The sequence below is a fragment of the Ambystoma mexicanum genome, chromosome 10 (assembly GCF_040938575.1).
Source record: "Ambystoma mexicanum isolate Mex_15411 chromosome 10, UKY_AmexF1_1, whole genome shotgun sequence".
NCBI classification, from domain to species: domain Eukaryota; kingdom Metazoa; phylum Chordata; class Amphibia; order Caudata; family Ambystomatidae; genus Ambystoma; species Ambystoma mexicanum.
In genome coordinates, this window is record NC_090932.1 from 931,049,027 (window position 1) to 931,066,742 (window position 17,716).

The 17,716-nt window shown below is 44.0% G+C and overlaps 1 protein-coding gene across 3 annotated transcripts in view; it reads right to left on the reverse strand.

Moving 5' to 3' along the window:
* The window catches only part of KCNMB2 (potassium calcium-activated channel subfamily M regulatory beta subunit 2), a 775,451-nt gene that overhangs the window by 137,764 nt on the left and 619,971 nt on the right, over positions 1 to 17,716 (reverse strand). For 2 of the 3 annotated variants that reach the window (XM_069618700.1, XM_069618698.1), the window contains exon 3: positions 4,640 to 4,810. In XM_069618700.1, coding sequence (XP_069474801.1) covers positions 4,640 to 4,810 — 171 coding nt within the window. The remainder of the gene's footprint in view (positions 1 to 4,639; positions 4,811 to 17,716) is intronic. The other variant, XM_069618699.1, reaches the window with a different exon arrangement.

Below are 17,716 nucleotides of genomic sequence, written 5' to 3' on the forward strand. Positions count from 1 at the left end.
CGGTCACTGCTCAAAGTGTTACTTTTATTTTTTTAGGTGTAGCAAGGGAGACCAAAGGGGTAGCAAGGAAGACCACAGGAGTCGCAGCTGCCACCCCTGGTGACCTCCAAATGATGTCCTTGCCTTTAAATAGTTTAAATATGATACATCTGGGATTTTTTAAAGCCATACAAGTAGCCACAAAAAGTACATCTATAGAAATCTAAACGAAAACCAAAAAGAGATTTCAGGGGACACGATATGTGGACACAGGAGGCATCAGAAAAGGTGGTGTAAAGAAATAGAGCAGCGAGTCATGTTGTCGTAGACCATGGAAGCACCGTAAGAATTACTATGCTGAATCATATTAAGCAACAATATCTTGGTGCTAATAGTTTACACTACACTGTTTGCCTATCGGGGATCCCTGGGAGTGTGTGCAAACACATTTCCTAAAAGTAATGAGGGATTTGCTACTCACATTTCAAACTCATAAATTTGCCATTCAAGAGTAGATGGAAGACTACATTGTGCTCAATGCACGTCGACTTCTACAGTGCTGGGGTGAGGACAGGTGCTCCATGGCACAGTAAGTTGTGCACTTGTAAAAGTTTGATTCTCGCGCCACACCATATGTTTGCCCGCTCTTCTCCTCCCTCCATTCCTACACACTCATCATTGATTGTCAGGCACTTTAAATCGGCCAACAAAGTCACCCCCTGCCGTGACAGCTCCCTCGGCCAAGGACCAGATGCTTGCCCTTTCCTGTGTAGCCCCTCGCATTCCTTGATCACGTACCAATGTGCACCCCTCTATCCCTACTTACGTAGCGTGCTCCCTCGCCACCTCCATCCTCGCATCGCTTGCGCTTCACCTTGATTACCTGTGTGGCTCCTCGCAATCTTCCATTGCATCACCTCAGTGCACACTGTGCGTCCCTTGACTTGCAGGGTTCCTCGCAATCCTGCAATTGCGTGTGCTCTAGCACCCTCTACATCCTCCGCCATGCTCGTGCCTGCACGCCTTTAGCCTGTGTGGTCCCTCGCAACTCCCGACCGCGCGTTCCCTGCACGTTCCATCCTTGGTTCATCACATTGCATGCCCCTGACCACGTGGTCCCTCACATCTCCCTATCACATGTGCCTCGCACCCCCTTTTCTCCAACCTCCTGCACCCACGTGCCCCTCATTAACTGCCCTTTTTGCATTGTATTGCTCTGTGTTCTGTTGTATTCTTCCATCCTATAGGTTATCATTTGTCAACTGCTTTGTTCTTTTGTATATTTTTCTGTGTTCTGCTGTGCTCCACCCTCCTCTAGGTTTTCTTTTTAATGACTGCTCTGTTTCTGATGCCCTGGTAATCTGATTTGCTTACTGGCCTGCCTTGCTTTCTGCCGGCTCTTCCATCTGAGCTCCATCTGAGCTCTTGTCTACTTAGTCAATAGTCCACTATTATCTTGTCCCTTTCTGTCTCATCTGCTTGCAACCCCAGTGGCTTCCCCCTACATTTCCCCTCCACCCCTCTTCCTCGCTCCTCTTCCCCACCTACTCTATGGTCTCTCTGTTTCTCCTATCTTTTCAAACTGCTTCGCTATCAACACCTATACTAGTGCTTCCTCCAGACAGACCCTCACTGACATCCTCTTTGTCGTTCCTCTCGCCAGACCTATGGACTTTTCATATGGTCTCTGTGCTCTCTCCTTTCTCTTCTTCTCCCATTAATGGTGGCACCCAGTGGGAGGCCCTCCTGGCCACCTTCCATTCCTCTAAGGTCATCATTAATGTTTACCTGAATGGCACCATCTTGGTCCAAGGCACTCAGGCCAACCTTCTCTTTGATAGATGCTTCCCGTGCCTTATCTATTTCCTTTCTTCTCCTGCTGTCCCTTCTCTCCCTCCTTGGCTACCTTGCCCTCTCCTCCTTCCTCTTCTGCCCCCCCTTGGGCTCCTTCTAGACCTCTGAAGGGCGTACCTCTGATTTGTACCCCTCCCCAGAAGTCTTTCAAGGTTGGCAACCTTCTCCATATTGCCACTCTAAACTCATACTCAGCTGTCAAACACTCCTCTGACATCTGCCGCCTCCTGGAAGAACTTGATCTCGATGTCCTCAGTCTCACAGAGACATGGTTCATGGCTAGCTCTGTCACGAGCTTTGACACTCTCCTCCATGAGGGCTACAAGATCCTCTCTGCTCCCAGATCCAACCGTTCTGGAGGGGGTGTAGCCTTGATCTTCCCTGAGTGGATTCCTGCCTCTGTCATTCCTATGCAGGCCTACTCCTCTTTTGAATGTCTTGTCTGCAGACTCTCTATCTCTCCTGGCCACTCTCTTACTGTGGCTACTATCTATCGGCCGCCTGGTCAGATCACCTCCTTCCTCTCTGTGTGGGCGGACCTCTCCTCCTCCCTCCTGGCCTTGACCACTCAACTCCTCCTTCTTGGAGACTTTAACATCCACCTGGATGCTTCCTGTCCCTCCTCTGGACTCTTTTGCGACATCTGCGTCTCGCTCTCTCTCTTTCTATTCTCCCCTCTGGCCTGACTCACTCTGCAGGGCACACTCTGGATGTTCTGATCTCCTCAGACCTCCCTGTCTTCACCCCCTCACCACTCCTCTCTCCTGGAGTGATCACTTTCTCCTTTCCTCCCATCTCTCCCTCTCTACCCCTCAGGCCAAGCCTACTCCAGCACTGCCATCTACCTTCTCGGTCATCTGACTTATGAAGGGTGTGTCAGTTGAGGCTTTCGCCGTCACTTTCTCTCCCCCCTCCTCCTCCTCTGGCTGACTCTCATTCTGACACAGCCCTTTCCATGCTCCACTCTTCTATCTCTGATACTCTTGATGTTCTTTCCCCTGTAACGAGGATCCGCTTGAAGCCCAAAGCCAAGTGCAACTCCTGGTATAACTCTGACCTCATCACCCTTAGACGCAAGTGCAGGGTGGCTGAGAGGAAATGGCTAGCTTCTTGTGCATCCTCTGACATACTGGCTGGCTGCCTGCTCCAAAGGCAATACCGGCCCTTAAACGACCTGCCTGCCACAACGTATTTTGCCACACAATGCCTTCAACATCAGTTCCTTTCATATTCCTGCAGAGAGGGGGGCAGGGCTTCAGAAATGTTCAGATAACTCTGCACTAGGGGGTACTAGAGATATCTCATTTGAAATAAACCTGAGTGCACAGATGTCACTATAGGGCGATAGGCATCAGAAGTGTGCCCTGTGCCAACCCCTAAAAGACATCGATGCAGAGGTGCTGCTCGCCAGCTGGAAATCTTCAGAACCACTTAAAGAAGCATTTGCATCAGTGTATCTAGGGTTATTCAACACCAGGCCTCCAGGGTCGGGATCCTGATGGGTTTTCAGAATATCCCACATTCAGGGGTCAAGTCCTAAAAATTAAAATGTGGGGACTCATCAGTAAACCCAGTGGGATGTGACGTTGCTGGAAATGAGCATATCAAGCTTATATATGGACATTTCATTGGCTTTGCATAACCACCCAGATTGCGCAGGACAAATGGCAGTTGCCTTTCATAAAATCAACACACACACAAACCCAAGAGAGAATATTGTCTACTAAAAGCGTTTTTGAAAATGTTAAAAAGTGTGCAGTACCGAAATGAAACATTTCACCGTTAGTTGTTTGCTATTTTTCATCAGGTTACATAGTGCAGGGGTGTAGTGTCAGGCCTGCATACCTGAGGACTGCAGTACGATCCCGAAATTGGCTTTAATTCAAAGAGGACATTCAATGTTTCTCATTTTAGCTGGGGGGGGGACTGAGTCCACCTTCTGACAAAAGTGGGTTCCGCGTGTACCCTCGCCTTGAGCACTGCCCACATTAATACTCATGAGCAAAGATCATTGAATGCACATTTATCTCATGAATATTAGGAGTATTCTGAAAAACAGACATGGATCTGCTTTGCATCCAATCGTACCTCATCGTTGTGAAATGTGTCATTGTTTGCTGTAATGCTCAAGCTTTTTGTACAATTTTCAATTGCAGTTCTCTCATTTTTGTGTTGTACTGCTTCAGGCACAACTTCACCACCTAACAGCCTTTCATTTTGCATAGATAATTATAATTGTTCTTTTATATCGTGCTTAATACCAACTAGTGATTTCTAAGGGCAAGATCAGTATTCAAACCTGTGTTGCGCTGCATTGGCTTGTTTCCAAGACAAACGTGTTGCCTCTGAGCTATCCTTCCTCCCCTATAGAATCATTATCATACTCATTGGGTGCTGCTATAATCAAACATGTTAATATAATAACATAATTTGCAAGGGACAATGGGAAGCACTAAATGCCAGATTTAAAAGAAAGTCTTATGCAAATATGTGCTTTTTTAATTTGCATGGCCAAGTATATCACAGCGCTGGGTTTTTTCTTAAAATCGACTGCCACCATATTTTACACTAAAAGCAAATGAGCAGATTGCATGCAGAACTATTATCAGCAGAAGGCATTTGGAAAGAAGTGTTTTTTTATTTATTTTCTTTAACTTATAGGATAGAACAACAGTCTGGCTTAATCTACACTTCAATATTAGCTGGCAATAAGTAGTGCAAAAAGAGTGGCAAATCAAAAAAAGAGCATAGAAATCGTAGGCCATTACCACAGTTATTCCATGAACATTTATTCATGTAAATTTACCTTTGAATGTAGGATCGAAGCAGCGTAATTCCCAACAGGAAGTACATCATAATGGAACACGCCATCATTCCCAGTCCTAGCAGTATGGCTCGGTCCTCTCCTGCCTTCAGAGCCGTCACAGTTTTCCTCTTGTCCAGAAGGTCGTGGTCCCTGATTTTTTGGTAAATATTTCTGAGATTGAAAACAGTACATTCTTACAGTAAGTTTACAATTCAATCAAAACATCCCCGAAAGGCGGGCGGCCTGTCTAAGGGTACCTCCCGTGCTGCGAATGTAGCCGAGGCTGACTTCGCGGGGCTGTTGGGCTGCGGGTCTTACAGTAACTCCTATTCCAGCCTTACACCACTGGGGGGACCAGCTGAGGAAGCTGAAGATCACCCACGGCTATTGCTTTTTTGGGGTCGGTACATTTTGGCATAGGCAGGCGTAAACCGAGGCATGCTTTCCTGGATGCAAAGTAACATTGTAAGAGTAAATTAAGACCATTGTTAGACAACACACAAGCACACAGTATAAGCAATTTGATCACAGGTGGAACGCAGACACATTAATCATCGTGATGATGAAAGCTTGCAGCAACCCATGAATTTGGGCTCCAGACTACAGTCTCATCGGGCGATGCAAATATGGTGATGAGACCACCCTTGGTGTAGATTCCAGTTGTCAATGAACCTGAAAACTGATGGATGGAAATGATGAGCATAAGCCAATACTTGTCAATTACTGGGAGCAGCTGTGTGTAGCATTGCATTCCAAGACATTTTAGCACACTTGTGCCAGTAAAGGGGAGGACCAGGGCCATGCTATTAGTCTTCACATCAAATGTCAGTGGGCCAGTTAAAAAAGAAAGCAAGACAAATTCTACTGGTTGAACGCAAAGACCAACTGATTCCAATGCCCACCATTCGATTCCAATAACCAAATCCAAATTGCAAATGGAGTCCACTTTATTATTCCCCATGGTTGTCAATAAGTTTCCAAAAAACCTGCATTCTTGTTAGTGGATCTTATGGAAATCGTGTAAAATTGATCAACTGGAAATTCCACCACGGATGGCCAGAACACCTGTTCCAAGTGACGTCAAGCCAATGGTAACACACTCTTCCTTTCATCAGTCAGATATAGTGGCCACAATGAGTCCTTCCAACTTGGCATTCCACCAGGGAAAATTGTATTTACTGTATGGCCGATTTATCAAGTGCTTCCCTACAATTAAAAGAAATAAGCATTGCAGGTACATGTATCACTGAATGCGCATCTATTCTAGGAAGCGAAACAAGTAATTATGGGATGTGTCCTTTCTGAAGTTCTGATATGGCCGCCTGTATCAGACTGAGGAGTCCCTCCTCATGTCCTTTTTCTTTTACAGACAGGAAACACAATTCACTTTACTCAGATGCACTAAAGAAAGGGTTTGCAGGCCGGGTCTCCAGGGGTAAAACTAACTGCATGTTTTCAGGATATCCACCACAAAATGCGTCTGGAAACAGTGAATCTGAATGGTAGCCATTTTACTAGTCAGTGGTTATCCTGGAATCCTGTTCCAGTTAGGCCGGTGGAGGACCAGACTGGCAGATCCCTTCTGAAGTGCAAGCGGGGCCTACTTTTTTGGCATTCACACCATCCTGAAATAAAGCCTGTACTCTTTATGTAACTTATCGACATGCCTTATACATTGGAGGGATACTGGAAGATAGTCATGCCATACCCTCGTACACACAATGGCAAAAGCGCACTATTCACATACATGTCATTCATTACGCACCATTCTGCTGCAGCGCTTGTTTTGACTGTGAACCTCTTTGAAGAACCCACCATTTGTGGTGCTCTCCTATGGTTTTTATATGTGTGTCTGTGGGTGGGTGGAGGGTGTTGTCCAGTGGTCAGTACAGTAATATAGACTTAGTTTAATAAACATACCAACCAGGGAAAACCTTGTCCTCAAATGGTCATAGTCACCCCTAAGATGCAGCAGGGGGTATCTAGAAGCTGCAGCAATGTTATTCCTCTGGAGTTTCAAGTTTAACTACAAAGTCGCCCAAGTCCACCAGACATGTATATGCAGTAGTGCATTGTATGTACCTCTTCAGGAAACACAATAGGAGGCTAGGCCATCATTTTAGGAGATACACGAAGGTCAGTGGGTGACGAAATGATACCTATAGATCTATCATCAACACTGAAACAACTCAAATACTGTCTTTTGGGTGGACTACTTTTGTCTACTCAATGAAGGCTATGGGGTAGCAATGGGGTTGTTTCTTCAGAAAAGGGTAAACACTCCATGGCCTGTGCATTTTTTTTCCAGGAGAGTCCAAATGAAAACTATTCGTGAAAACCTCAATTTAGTCTGGGATGACAAACGTAAGACTTAACTTTCTTCTTAGACTTTCTTTCACCCCAAGACACTAAACAGGATTTTTCCTGGAGAAGCATTCTATAGCAGTGGGTGCCATAATCAACTCTCTTCTCAAATACGACAATGTCCTCTCTGCTTGAGTACCAGACTTTCAAATACAAAATCCACAAAAACATCAAAATGCTGCCATCCACCTGATTGTGCCGTTAAAACAACACCAACCTGTATCATCACACTGCAGATACCGCCTTCGGCTTCCAGCCAGCTCTAACATCCTATTCCAAATTCCTCTGCCTTGTCCACAAACGTCGGCCATGAACTCAAGTCAAATGGTTACTATCTGAAATCCCCTGCTATCTGCCTACATTTCCACTGAGATCCAAGAACTCCAACCGCCTTACCATGCCACCTACTAACAGCAGGCACTTCTCGCTGTATGGACTTTGACTATGGAATGCTCTCCTGCTTCCCTTGAAATCTTGTCCAAGAATGTCTCGAATCTCAAACCTCTTGTGTTCTAGCTACTTCCTTTTGCCTGTTTCCCGGTTGCCCCCTCCACCCTTTCTATTACATTCTCAAAAATCAAAGCACCTAGAAGCAATTCGGTATATGGTGTGCATTGTATACATGACTAAACATAAACAGTTTCAGTACTCTGGGCCTCATTCCGAGTATAGAGCCACCAGGATACCGGCATTTGGTACTTATCTTTACCGGCACTCTGTTGGCATGACAGTGTAAATCCCCATTCATGGAGTCCCATAGAACTCTATGAGGGGATATGCCATAATTACCGCCACCGAAAATGCTGGTGGCAGTAATGAGGACTTTCTTTTGCTGGTAGGGTGCCTGTCTTACCTCGAGCATTTATTTATTTATTGTAATTTTTACACCACATGCCCCCAGGGCACATTTAGTTGGAGGTAACCCAGGTGCAGCACCAGCAAACCCGTAGTCGCGTGGTTTGGTAAAGTGCCGGTATCCATGAATACCGGCACTTTTAACCAGACCGCCCAACTTGGAACGAGGTCCCTTGTCCTGTAGTAACTCTAAAATCCTGGTATGCCAATATTACATCACCTCTATAATGATCATATTCAGCAAAAAATCTAACTCTACCACCAATGGCGAGGGCAGGTTTGGGTGCCAGAGGGTGTTAATAGGTTCTCATGGGGCACCGGACAAATTATCAATACTATTCAAAGAATGCTTGAACAAATATGTGTATTTGAATACAAAATTAATCTCTCCTTCTTATACAGACATCCCATTTTTTGCACTATAAAGTAAGATCCCATTAGTCTCATTGTAATTCCCAACCACTGTTCAATTATAACTTTAGGGAGTGGGTGAACAAGGAAAACATGGGATTATATTTGAATGCTTACATTACAAAGGTAATCTTTGCATCCTATTCCCAGATATGATCACTCAATTTCCAGTAAAGGGAGAAAGCTCAATCACATTTTCAAAAAGAAAGATCACATTTTTTAACTAGCTGTTTTGAAAACATATCATTGGGGAATTCCTGAGTCATGATGCAACAAAGATATGTAAGATATGTTATGATAGCCTTTCTCACAACACGTTTTTGAATTCAACACTTTCCTTATCCCATGCAATGTAGGTCAAAACTTTCATATGTTTTACTGGCATATCCTAAAGCTGAATAATCCAGAGGATTAGCTGGAATGTAAAGTCATTAACAATGTTCCCAGCTCATTTTCTCACATCCATAGATTGACTTCCAGGTCTTCATTGTACTATCTACTGTGAAGGCATCTTGGAGTAAGACACAGACACAGATTCCGAATTAGCAATAACACTTTATTAAATTAAAGGTCAGGATGGAAAAAGGCCTATCTCGCCCTATACTGTGGTTGGATTTACCTACCAAAACAAAACTAAGGACAGTCAAAGAGTTACATTTAGGAATCTGTCTCTGTCCTAAAGCTATACTTTCCCGACAAAACAAATCTATACACTGTGTAGGGATATGAGCAACCAACAAAATAGTGTACAACACAAAGTTCAGAGCTCTGTTCAGCTCGTTGCTTTTTTCAGCTCCCTTCCTCAAGTATAAAATCGTTTCAACAAAAGTCTCAGGAATGCCTTAAGTTCAGGATTATTTAGAATTCATCAATACTCTGGGTTTCCTTCCCCAAGTTCAAAAACACAGTTTCAAGCACAAAATGTCTTGAGACTCTGTCCTCGTGGCAATAAGTAGATTAAACCTAAGGTTTGCCTTCCCTAAGGTTCTCTTTCAATATCATAATGGTATTTTTCAGTTTTCTTAATGTTCTGTGCCACACTTGCACCCTCTCTATCTGGTGTTTATGCAAACATGTCTTGACTGAAATTTGCAGTTCATTCAGATTTTCAAGCATATTCTATTATCTACTATTTCTCTCACTCTGTTGTTTAGTATACTTTTCTTTGGTTCACTTGGTAAAGTTAATTTCCAAAGGTTGAATTCACCTTGGAGTTCCACATATATTGGATTCACCTGCATTGTTAAAGTTATATAGACTTCAAAGTTCAATCTGCATTGGTTTCTTTGGCTTAAAATGTATGGACTTGTATATTCTGCATATATGAATTTTACTTGTATTTAAAGTTGCATTTTACTTTTGCACTTTTCACATTGGAATTTTAAAGTTGCATTCATTTGTATTCTACATACGTAATAGTTCTCTTTATTTATTGCGTTTTCTTTCAGTTCGGTATTCAATAAGTATGAAGATATGTTTGTTAAGATTTTAATTCAGTTCAGAATATAACAATGGTTAAAGGTTTCATTCCATTCATCTCATTGTTATACATCTTTGTATATTGCCTTTATAACCTGCCCAGCACTCAAAGACCTTCGAAAACATGTTTTATCATGCAGGCGACCACTCTGAGAATAAGTAATCCTCTGCACAAGTTCAAACACTCACATAACAGGTTTCCTCTTTCATAGAAACTCACCAATTGCTTCTTTGGTAGTTCCTGCAGCACAGATCTTTTGGCCTTCTTTCTCCGCCTCAGTGCTCCACCTCCTGCCCCCTAGGCAGTCCTGGGTCGGCTTCTCACCCCAGGAGAACAAGCACTAAGAACACCAGAAAAAGAGGCAGCCTTCCTGCACGTCTACCCTTTTAGGGTTTGTTCAGTACCAGAGAGCCCCAGCTCTCGGGCTGCATTCCCATGAACCGTCAGCGTGTTGGATACGTACAGCACCCCACTACTTTTCTTGGCCTCTCTGCTGCTGCTTCACCATCACCGCCACTGTCTCTCCTTCTGATGACATCATTCGATTGGGCTTTCATTTATTCACCTATAGCCCTTTAACAGGCTGCAGATGTGAAACTGCAATCAACCCTGCCTGACCATCATTAAAGGGACATGCCTGACCTCTACAAATTACAGCAAGCATCTTCCTTGTTCCAGTACAGAGTGGTAAAAGTACCTAGTCTTCATTACACCTGGTTGCCTCTCCTTCGTCCCAGTACTGTTAGCGGTTCTATATGAGGAAGTCAGGGGACTCCATTCAAAATAAACCATGAAGGCGGGGGAAGGGTTGGGTTGGTCAACAGTAGGAAAAGGGGGATACCATGTCTCTCCCAAGGGCATCCCACTCCTAGTCCCCAAAGACCCTTCACCCAAGTGTTCCTTCCTCGCTAGTCCACCCCCAGGGTCAGGATCCAAAAGTAAGGCATTTTCCCGAGCCACCTGTGCAGAGGATCCATGGGGAATAGGAGTGAGAATACCCTCAGGTTTCCCACACTACATTTCAATATTCTCGGAGTAACATGCTTTGAAGACCACCACAATTTCATTAATGATGATCCATTTTTCAATTATAACATGGTTATACCTTACTCCAATGTGATACGTTCAATACGTGATGTGTCCATTTTCTCATTTTTAGTATTCTTTTCAAACCTTTTTGTTTGATTTACCTAATTTGTTTTCTCATAAACCAGTACAGCCATTCCGTGAGTGCAACCAGCTTTTGGTCATATTATCTAATCACATTTTTATTTGAATTTAATAGTGTTATGTTAGGGCAGTAGCAAATTCATGCCCATAAATTGTAAGAGCATGTCAATTTATATTTGCATCAATATTTTGCCCAGATATGCAAACTCAGGCAACACATTTACCAATAGCTTATTCATGTGCCAATAGAATATTCCTTTCCTCTTTATCATTAAATATCAGTATTTGCTCTATTTTTATGTTCATAGATAGATTGTGACAAGTGCAATACGTGAATGCTTCTTCTGACAACCTTATAAACCTTAGTATATTTGTTATATAGCGGAGTCAGCCTTGCAACCCCGACCTTTTGATTTCTTTTCCTTAAAGCTATTGGTAATTCATCCAGTACAGTTGCTTTTGATGTTCTAATTTTCCTAATATATTTTATAATTTGATGCTCATTTACATTAATATTTAATTTTCATCTTTATGTCTAAGGTACATTTCCTACAATTTTGACATTGGTTGGCAAACAGAGCTCTTCTTCACTTAAATCTCTTGTAAAAGATTACCAGAACATCATCAGATCTGTATTTTTTGCAATCATGATTATGTCTTCGTACTTCCAGTCTATGTAAGATATTTGCCAAAGTATTAAGTTCTTATATGTTTGACTCAGAAGCTTAATTTTCAGATTATTAGTATGCGCATTGGTTTTATAGATCTGACGAAGACTTGCATTTAATACTTTGCTCTTTAACTTTACTTCTTCTCCCCACTAACCCTACCAAAACCATCCATACTCCTGCATAAGGAACATACAGCAACTACACCAAACACACGGTAATCACATCATATGAGTATGTTAGAGACATTTAAAAAATGATGCTTTAATATTCCTTATAATGAGGACCAATCCAACTTTTCTGTGGCAGTGTTCCCTTACTTAATTTCAGCTTGATAATTGATCTTCTGTGGTCCTTCCATACAACGGGTTTTAATTGGCATTAAGTGTGTGCATATTGTATGTTTTTTTCTTACCTTGGTCCCATTGCCTCAATGTCCACCCATGTTTATCAAGTAGGGTACACTAAATAATCAATTCTTCTATTTTTCGACACAGATGAGTCGCCATTACTTAACACCTTATTACAAAATTGGAGGATCAGTTATTTTATGACTGATGAATTAAAAAACACTGGATATGTTCTTGATAGATGTCATACCTCCCCATCTTTTAAAAATGTCAGCGAGGCAATATAGTTTGATATTATCCACATCAACAACAAATTATATCACCTGTTTTCATATTTAAACTAGCACCAGTTAAGGATGATCTTAGATGTATTGGACTGTCAACAGTCTCGAGTAATCCAAGAGGGGGTGACAAGGAGAGGGAATTGAGGAAAGCAGAAGCACAGCTGATTTGTAAGCACAGAACGGTCATGCTTGGGCTTAATACAGGGCATGAGATGGCTCATTTTAGTAGAGAAGTGTTAACTTCTTCAAACTATGGGGATAATCTGGTTTAGGTGTGGATACACTCAAATAGTAGAGTAGAGGACTCTTGAAAGTAATGTATGTCTGATCACCACAAGAGGCCCAGTTTATCCGAGTACACAGGTGTTTAGCCTTCCCACATGGGGTATGGAGTTGGATTCAAGCTGAGGAAGGTGGTTAGAGTGTGTATGTATATGTGAGTACATAGGTGTTTAGCTTTCCCACATGGGGTACGATGTTGCATCCAAGCTGAGGAAGGTGGTTATAATGTGAGCATGAATGTTCCAGGCAAGGGGTAACTGGTGTCGATGAACCGAGCATTGGTGGAGAATGATAGGATTAAGTATAAGTGCTACATTTAAGACATTCTTTAATCATACTCTGAAGATTGGCATTATTAAAGTGGTTGGGTTGGTAATGATTGTATGGATAAGGGAGATAGTGATGTATGGGTTATTCTAATTTTATAATTAGATTCAGAGGAAGGAGAATGTGATAGGTTGCTAAGCCCGTAGTGTGGGGACGTCATGGCACAGGCGGTGGTCAGAGCAATGAGGAAACATTGTGTGGTGATTGGCTTCAGATTGCGTAGAGCGAGGACGCCATGACATGAGCAAGATGGTTGTCATGACAATGGAGCTTATTAAGTAGGTTCAATGAGATGAACACGATGCTCGCCATTTGGGATGATTTCGGTTTTGAATAGCACCACAACAGTGACCAAAGACCTCTCATGATCACGACCGTGCATGAGTAAGGGTAACAGCAGGCATATTGATGGCTAAATTTGAATAGTAAGACAGATTGCTCAAACTAAACGTTGATCCTATGATTTGCTTTCTAGTATTGGGAGGTTGTGTAAAGAAGTTAAAGAATCCTAACTTGACATACATGTTGAACGATACAACGCAACTAGTGGTTCCTGTAAGTAAATAGGCATGAGTAAAGGTGGTGGTATGGTTTGGTGAGGGTACACGAGGCTAACTGGATATTTTTGAATTTTATAAACATGGCATGTTTGTCGTATTTCTGTTTGCTTTTCTAGGAAGAGATGCTAACATGATAGCTCTAGCACTGGTTTTATATTGATACATCAACAGTAATGACCTGTTTGATTTGTATTGTTTTGTTTTGGTGCAGGGCACAGTGTTGGGTTGCTAGTCTTGAGGCCTAGGGGTATGGGAGTCACAAGTAGCACATATAACTGTTGGGTCTCTTGAAGTTATCAGTTTAATGGAGATGATAGTCCTTAAGGGAATAACAAGCATGGGGAATGGTGCAACAGTAGGGCAGGCAATCTGGCTATCTGGCCAGTGTCAACCACATAGGGGCACATCTATATATGAAATTGTGGATACTAAGTCTCCCCCTTGTTTTTGTTTTTCTCCACTCCAGCCTTGTGAATATGGTGATGCGCGCATGTGCGGGTGGAACTCGTTTTCAAATGTTGGTAATGTATCAATCCGAAATTGGCAATTTTTGGTGAAATATCTACAGCTATGAGTATTGAAATGTATATCACGTGTAATGGTTCAATTGTAATTGTTATGAATGTGTATGGGGTATAATTATGGGTATCAAAACGTATCTCATTTGTCATTGTCAAAATGCAATGGTAATAAAACAGTTTGGTCATGGTAAACCTGAAGAGGAGCCAGTAGTAGAGTCGAAACAGGTATTGGCACATGACCATTGGATTCTGATTAAATATCATAAAATTACAAATTGATAACTTATGGATCATTGCTTACCATTGACATAAGGACACTTTAACCTTGAACATATATATTGGGGCTTATGCGCAAGCGGCTAAGGACAATAATGTGCTTTTTTTTGTGTTCAATTAAAAATAGTATGACAAACCTTCCAATATCTTGGCATCTTCTTCAATTTTTTGATTTTGCATCTACTTCCACCCTATGTCTACTATTAGTGGCATCTAATTGATTTTCCTTTTTTAAATGGAGGTATTTATTCCATAATTCTTTCTATAACTCCAAGTCTGATAATTATGGAGATGATATTTTCTAATTTAGTTTTTTGTTATTTTTTCTGTATCTCAATATGATCACCATATTTACATAATACCTTTTGAAAAGCCATATTATCCAAGGGCACTTTGTCTTGTGCTACATTGTAATCTTTTACCCTACCATATTTTAGGTGACCTTTTGAAGTGGGAGAAAGGGAAAACAAGCTCCCCCCAATCTCATCAAGACCATGGCCTAGAGGACACGGCCCAGGCACCCCCCACGGGACGAGTTTGTCTATCTACCAGATGACAAAATACCCTGGTTCAGGAACATAAGGGTATGCCCACCAGCCTGTCCGACTCAAGCCGACACCTGCGGCATAGATGAGCTCGACTAAGACAACAGCCACAAGTATCCACATCGTTAGAGATGCCATAACGACCTAGCCAACTGCCAAGAACACACGTGCCACCATGCACACTGGTCGCTCACACACCAACCTACACGAAGAACATATTCAGTGCTATGACGTAGGTGACTGATACACCCACTGACGTGCATCGTTGTTATTTTTCACATAGGCCTTTTTATAGTAATGCAGAAACGCAAGACGCCTGAAGAGCTCGTGTATACGCTTGCTGACGCTTCCCCCACCACTCGTCCTGTGACGACACCATCATGTATGCCTAACACTGCTTGTGAAGCCCTGTCAACCCGCAATCTCCATACAATGGATTATGTACCGCCACCCATGAACTAGGCCTGAGTAGGCCGCAAGCAAGAGCCTCGCCATGAAAATCCTCTCAGAGCAAGAGTACAAGTGCTGATCATGCAGAACAAGCCCCAGCGAGAGCTCACAGCCAAGGCCACAATGTTGCAACTCGCATGCCACCAGCCCAGCACCAAGGTTACACCTGTAAAAAAGCCAAGCCCACAGAAACGAAATACAAATCTAATGTGCAGAATTCTGCTCCAGCTACGGTCTCTCCACACGTGACCAAGCCGATCTGACAAGGTGCCAGACCCACGAGACAGAAAGTCGCTTGGGTCCCACGACTGGGACACAGGTTGCAAAAACGAAGCGGCAAGATGGACACCTACAGCGATGGGAACAACCCGCTCACAAGCCTATGAGCAGACTTGTTTGTTGTCTGCACAAACACATAGTTGCACATTGTTGCTAATGACAGGTACACCGCGAGCTGGGAACGACCATGGTCCCAGGCTTGGGGGCGCATGGGAGGACCAATCAGAACACAGGGGGGCTCATCACTGATGTCAGTAGTATTAGCCAATCACCAGGGGTCCCCGTGTAGCAATTTTCAAGTATCTAATAGTAGGGACAGCCCAAGTATACCACCTGACTCATCCTTAACCACTAACATCCTTCTCCATATGTACCCTATACTAACCCTACCACTCGGGGAACCAATCCAGAATGGCAATAGGTTTTTTGCTAACTTTCCCAGGTGACGCAGATAGCGCATCATGCTGCTGTAAAAAGGGCCTGCGAGCCCCACTAAGAGTGAGAGTCTGGACGGACGCGTACGATCCGAGACCCATCCCTGCCGTTGTTATAATAAACAGCAGAACCACCTTGCTCCTTGTGTGTGTCTCATACTCCTTTTGGGAAGCACGGAAGGAGTTGGGGCCTCCCAGCCCGGAGGTCTCGCGGACAGCTGTGCCAGCCCCGGGATAATCACCCCGACAAGTTGGAGGCACTGCTGAGATCTCTTTAAGGTCTACCCTTTTGAGTTTTTTCTTTTTCCAAGGCCTCTCGTTGCGAGGAGGCCCGGCGGGGCGGCCCCCCTGCCGCTGCCCCCTATTGAGGACTACAGGACCATCGCGGAACTGCGAGAAGACCGGACAGCGCAATCCGGTTATTGGCCCTCGGGAGCCGGTTGAGAAGTATCCTGCCCGCGGTTGGCGAGTGTCCAAACGTGGTCCAGACGAGGGGAGGTGGCAAGCCGCTTGGAGGGGTGCACGCAGTCGAGCGGCCCCGCGTCAAGAGAACTTGGCACACCCAACGAGCAATGTGAAATTGTGAGGGAGGGGGGAGGAATTGTAATAAGGGCGGTGGGAGGTGTTATTACAGTGTGTTGCAAAGATTTGATTAATAAGTGTTGATAGACGAGTGAGCAGTAACGGGACGGGCATGAGGGCCGTCCTCTACCACGTCACAGAAGCAGGGTGGGTGGAGCCAGAAGGCACCATGTGCGGTTGCTCGTAGACACTGATTGGTCCAGATCGTGGGCACCTGTAGAGGGGGTGTGTGGCTTTCCTGTGAATTGGCGTTTTGATCAATGAGTAGACGTGGATCCCTATTGATCGGGTAGTAGAAACTCAATAGATAGATGACGTTTTCCTGTAGGAGGTAGCTAGATAGTTACCAAGTACGGAAGATAATTGGCTGGTTAAGCCCCCCCCGGCGAGGGGTGTGTCACACACGAGGCGACGCAGCGTTTGCAGTCCGATTATAAGAGTGTATTGTTGGTTACCTTGTTCCGGGCGTGACAAGAGGACAGCTGTGGGGCTAACGGGGACAAGAAGTTAAAACATATTGCGCGCTCTCTTGATGTCTAAACATCTTACCGGTAATAGTTGAAAAGGTTGGTGACGTCACCCGTAGTGCCTACATAGGACACCTTGACCACATCGCGTTGTTTCTGGCGTGATTGTGGAGTAAGCAGAGGATAAGGGCGGCATAACAAAGGTGGGGAGGTCGCACACAGAGAATGCCGGCCACCCCCAAATACGGGAAGGGTGAAAAGGGGGAAGTGACCATGCACGGAGAACGCTGGCCACGCTGAGTAAGGGGGCAGAAAGAGGGGAGTGGAAAAGGTGGGGCGGCTGTACAAGCACGTCACACAGGGCACGCAGCCGCAGGGGGCTTCGTGTGCCACGGCTGCAGAGGGCCGTACCAACGGTATCAAAGGAGGAAACAAACAGAGGAAAAGGACTGTATACTTGTAACTGTTTTACTTTTAGCCGACAGTCGAAAGTCCCCAATCTATGGGGCCAGGTAACGAAGGTTGTGCTGAGGAGAGTTAAAAGCACAGTATAACCATGTCATACGGGTCGGGATCTGGAGGGTGGGGGAACTCTCTGACTCCAACATATGTTTAAAAGGCTGTCACCCCACAGGGAAAAATATAGCATAGAATGGACAAAAGGAACAGACAACAAAATGACGACACCATGGCCGCCTAACGGCAGTTTTGAACCGTACGTCCAACACTCACTGCTGACACACATACACAACACGTACAAAGGGAAGAAGTT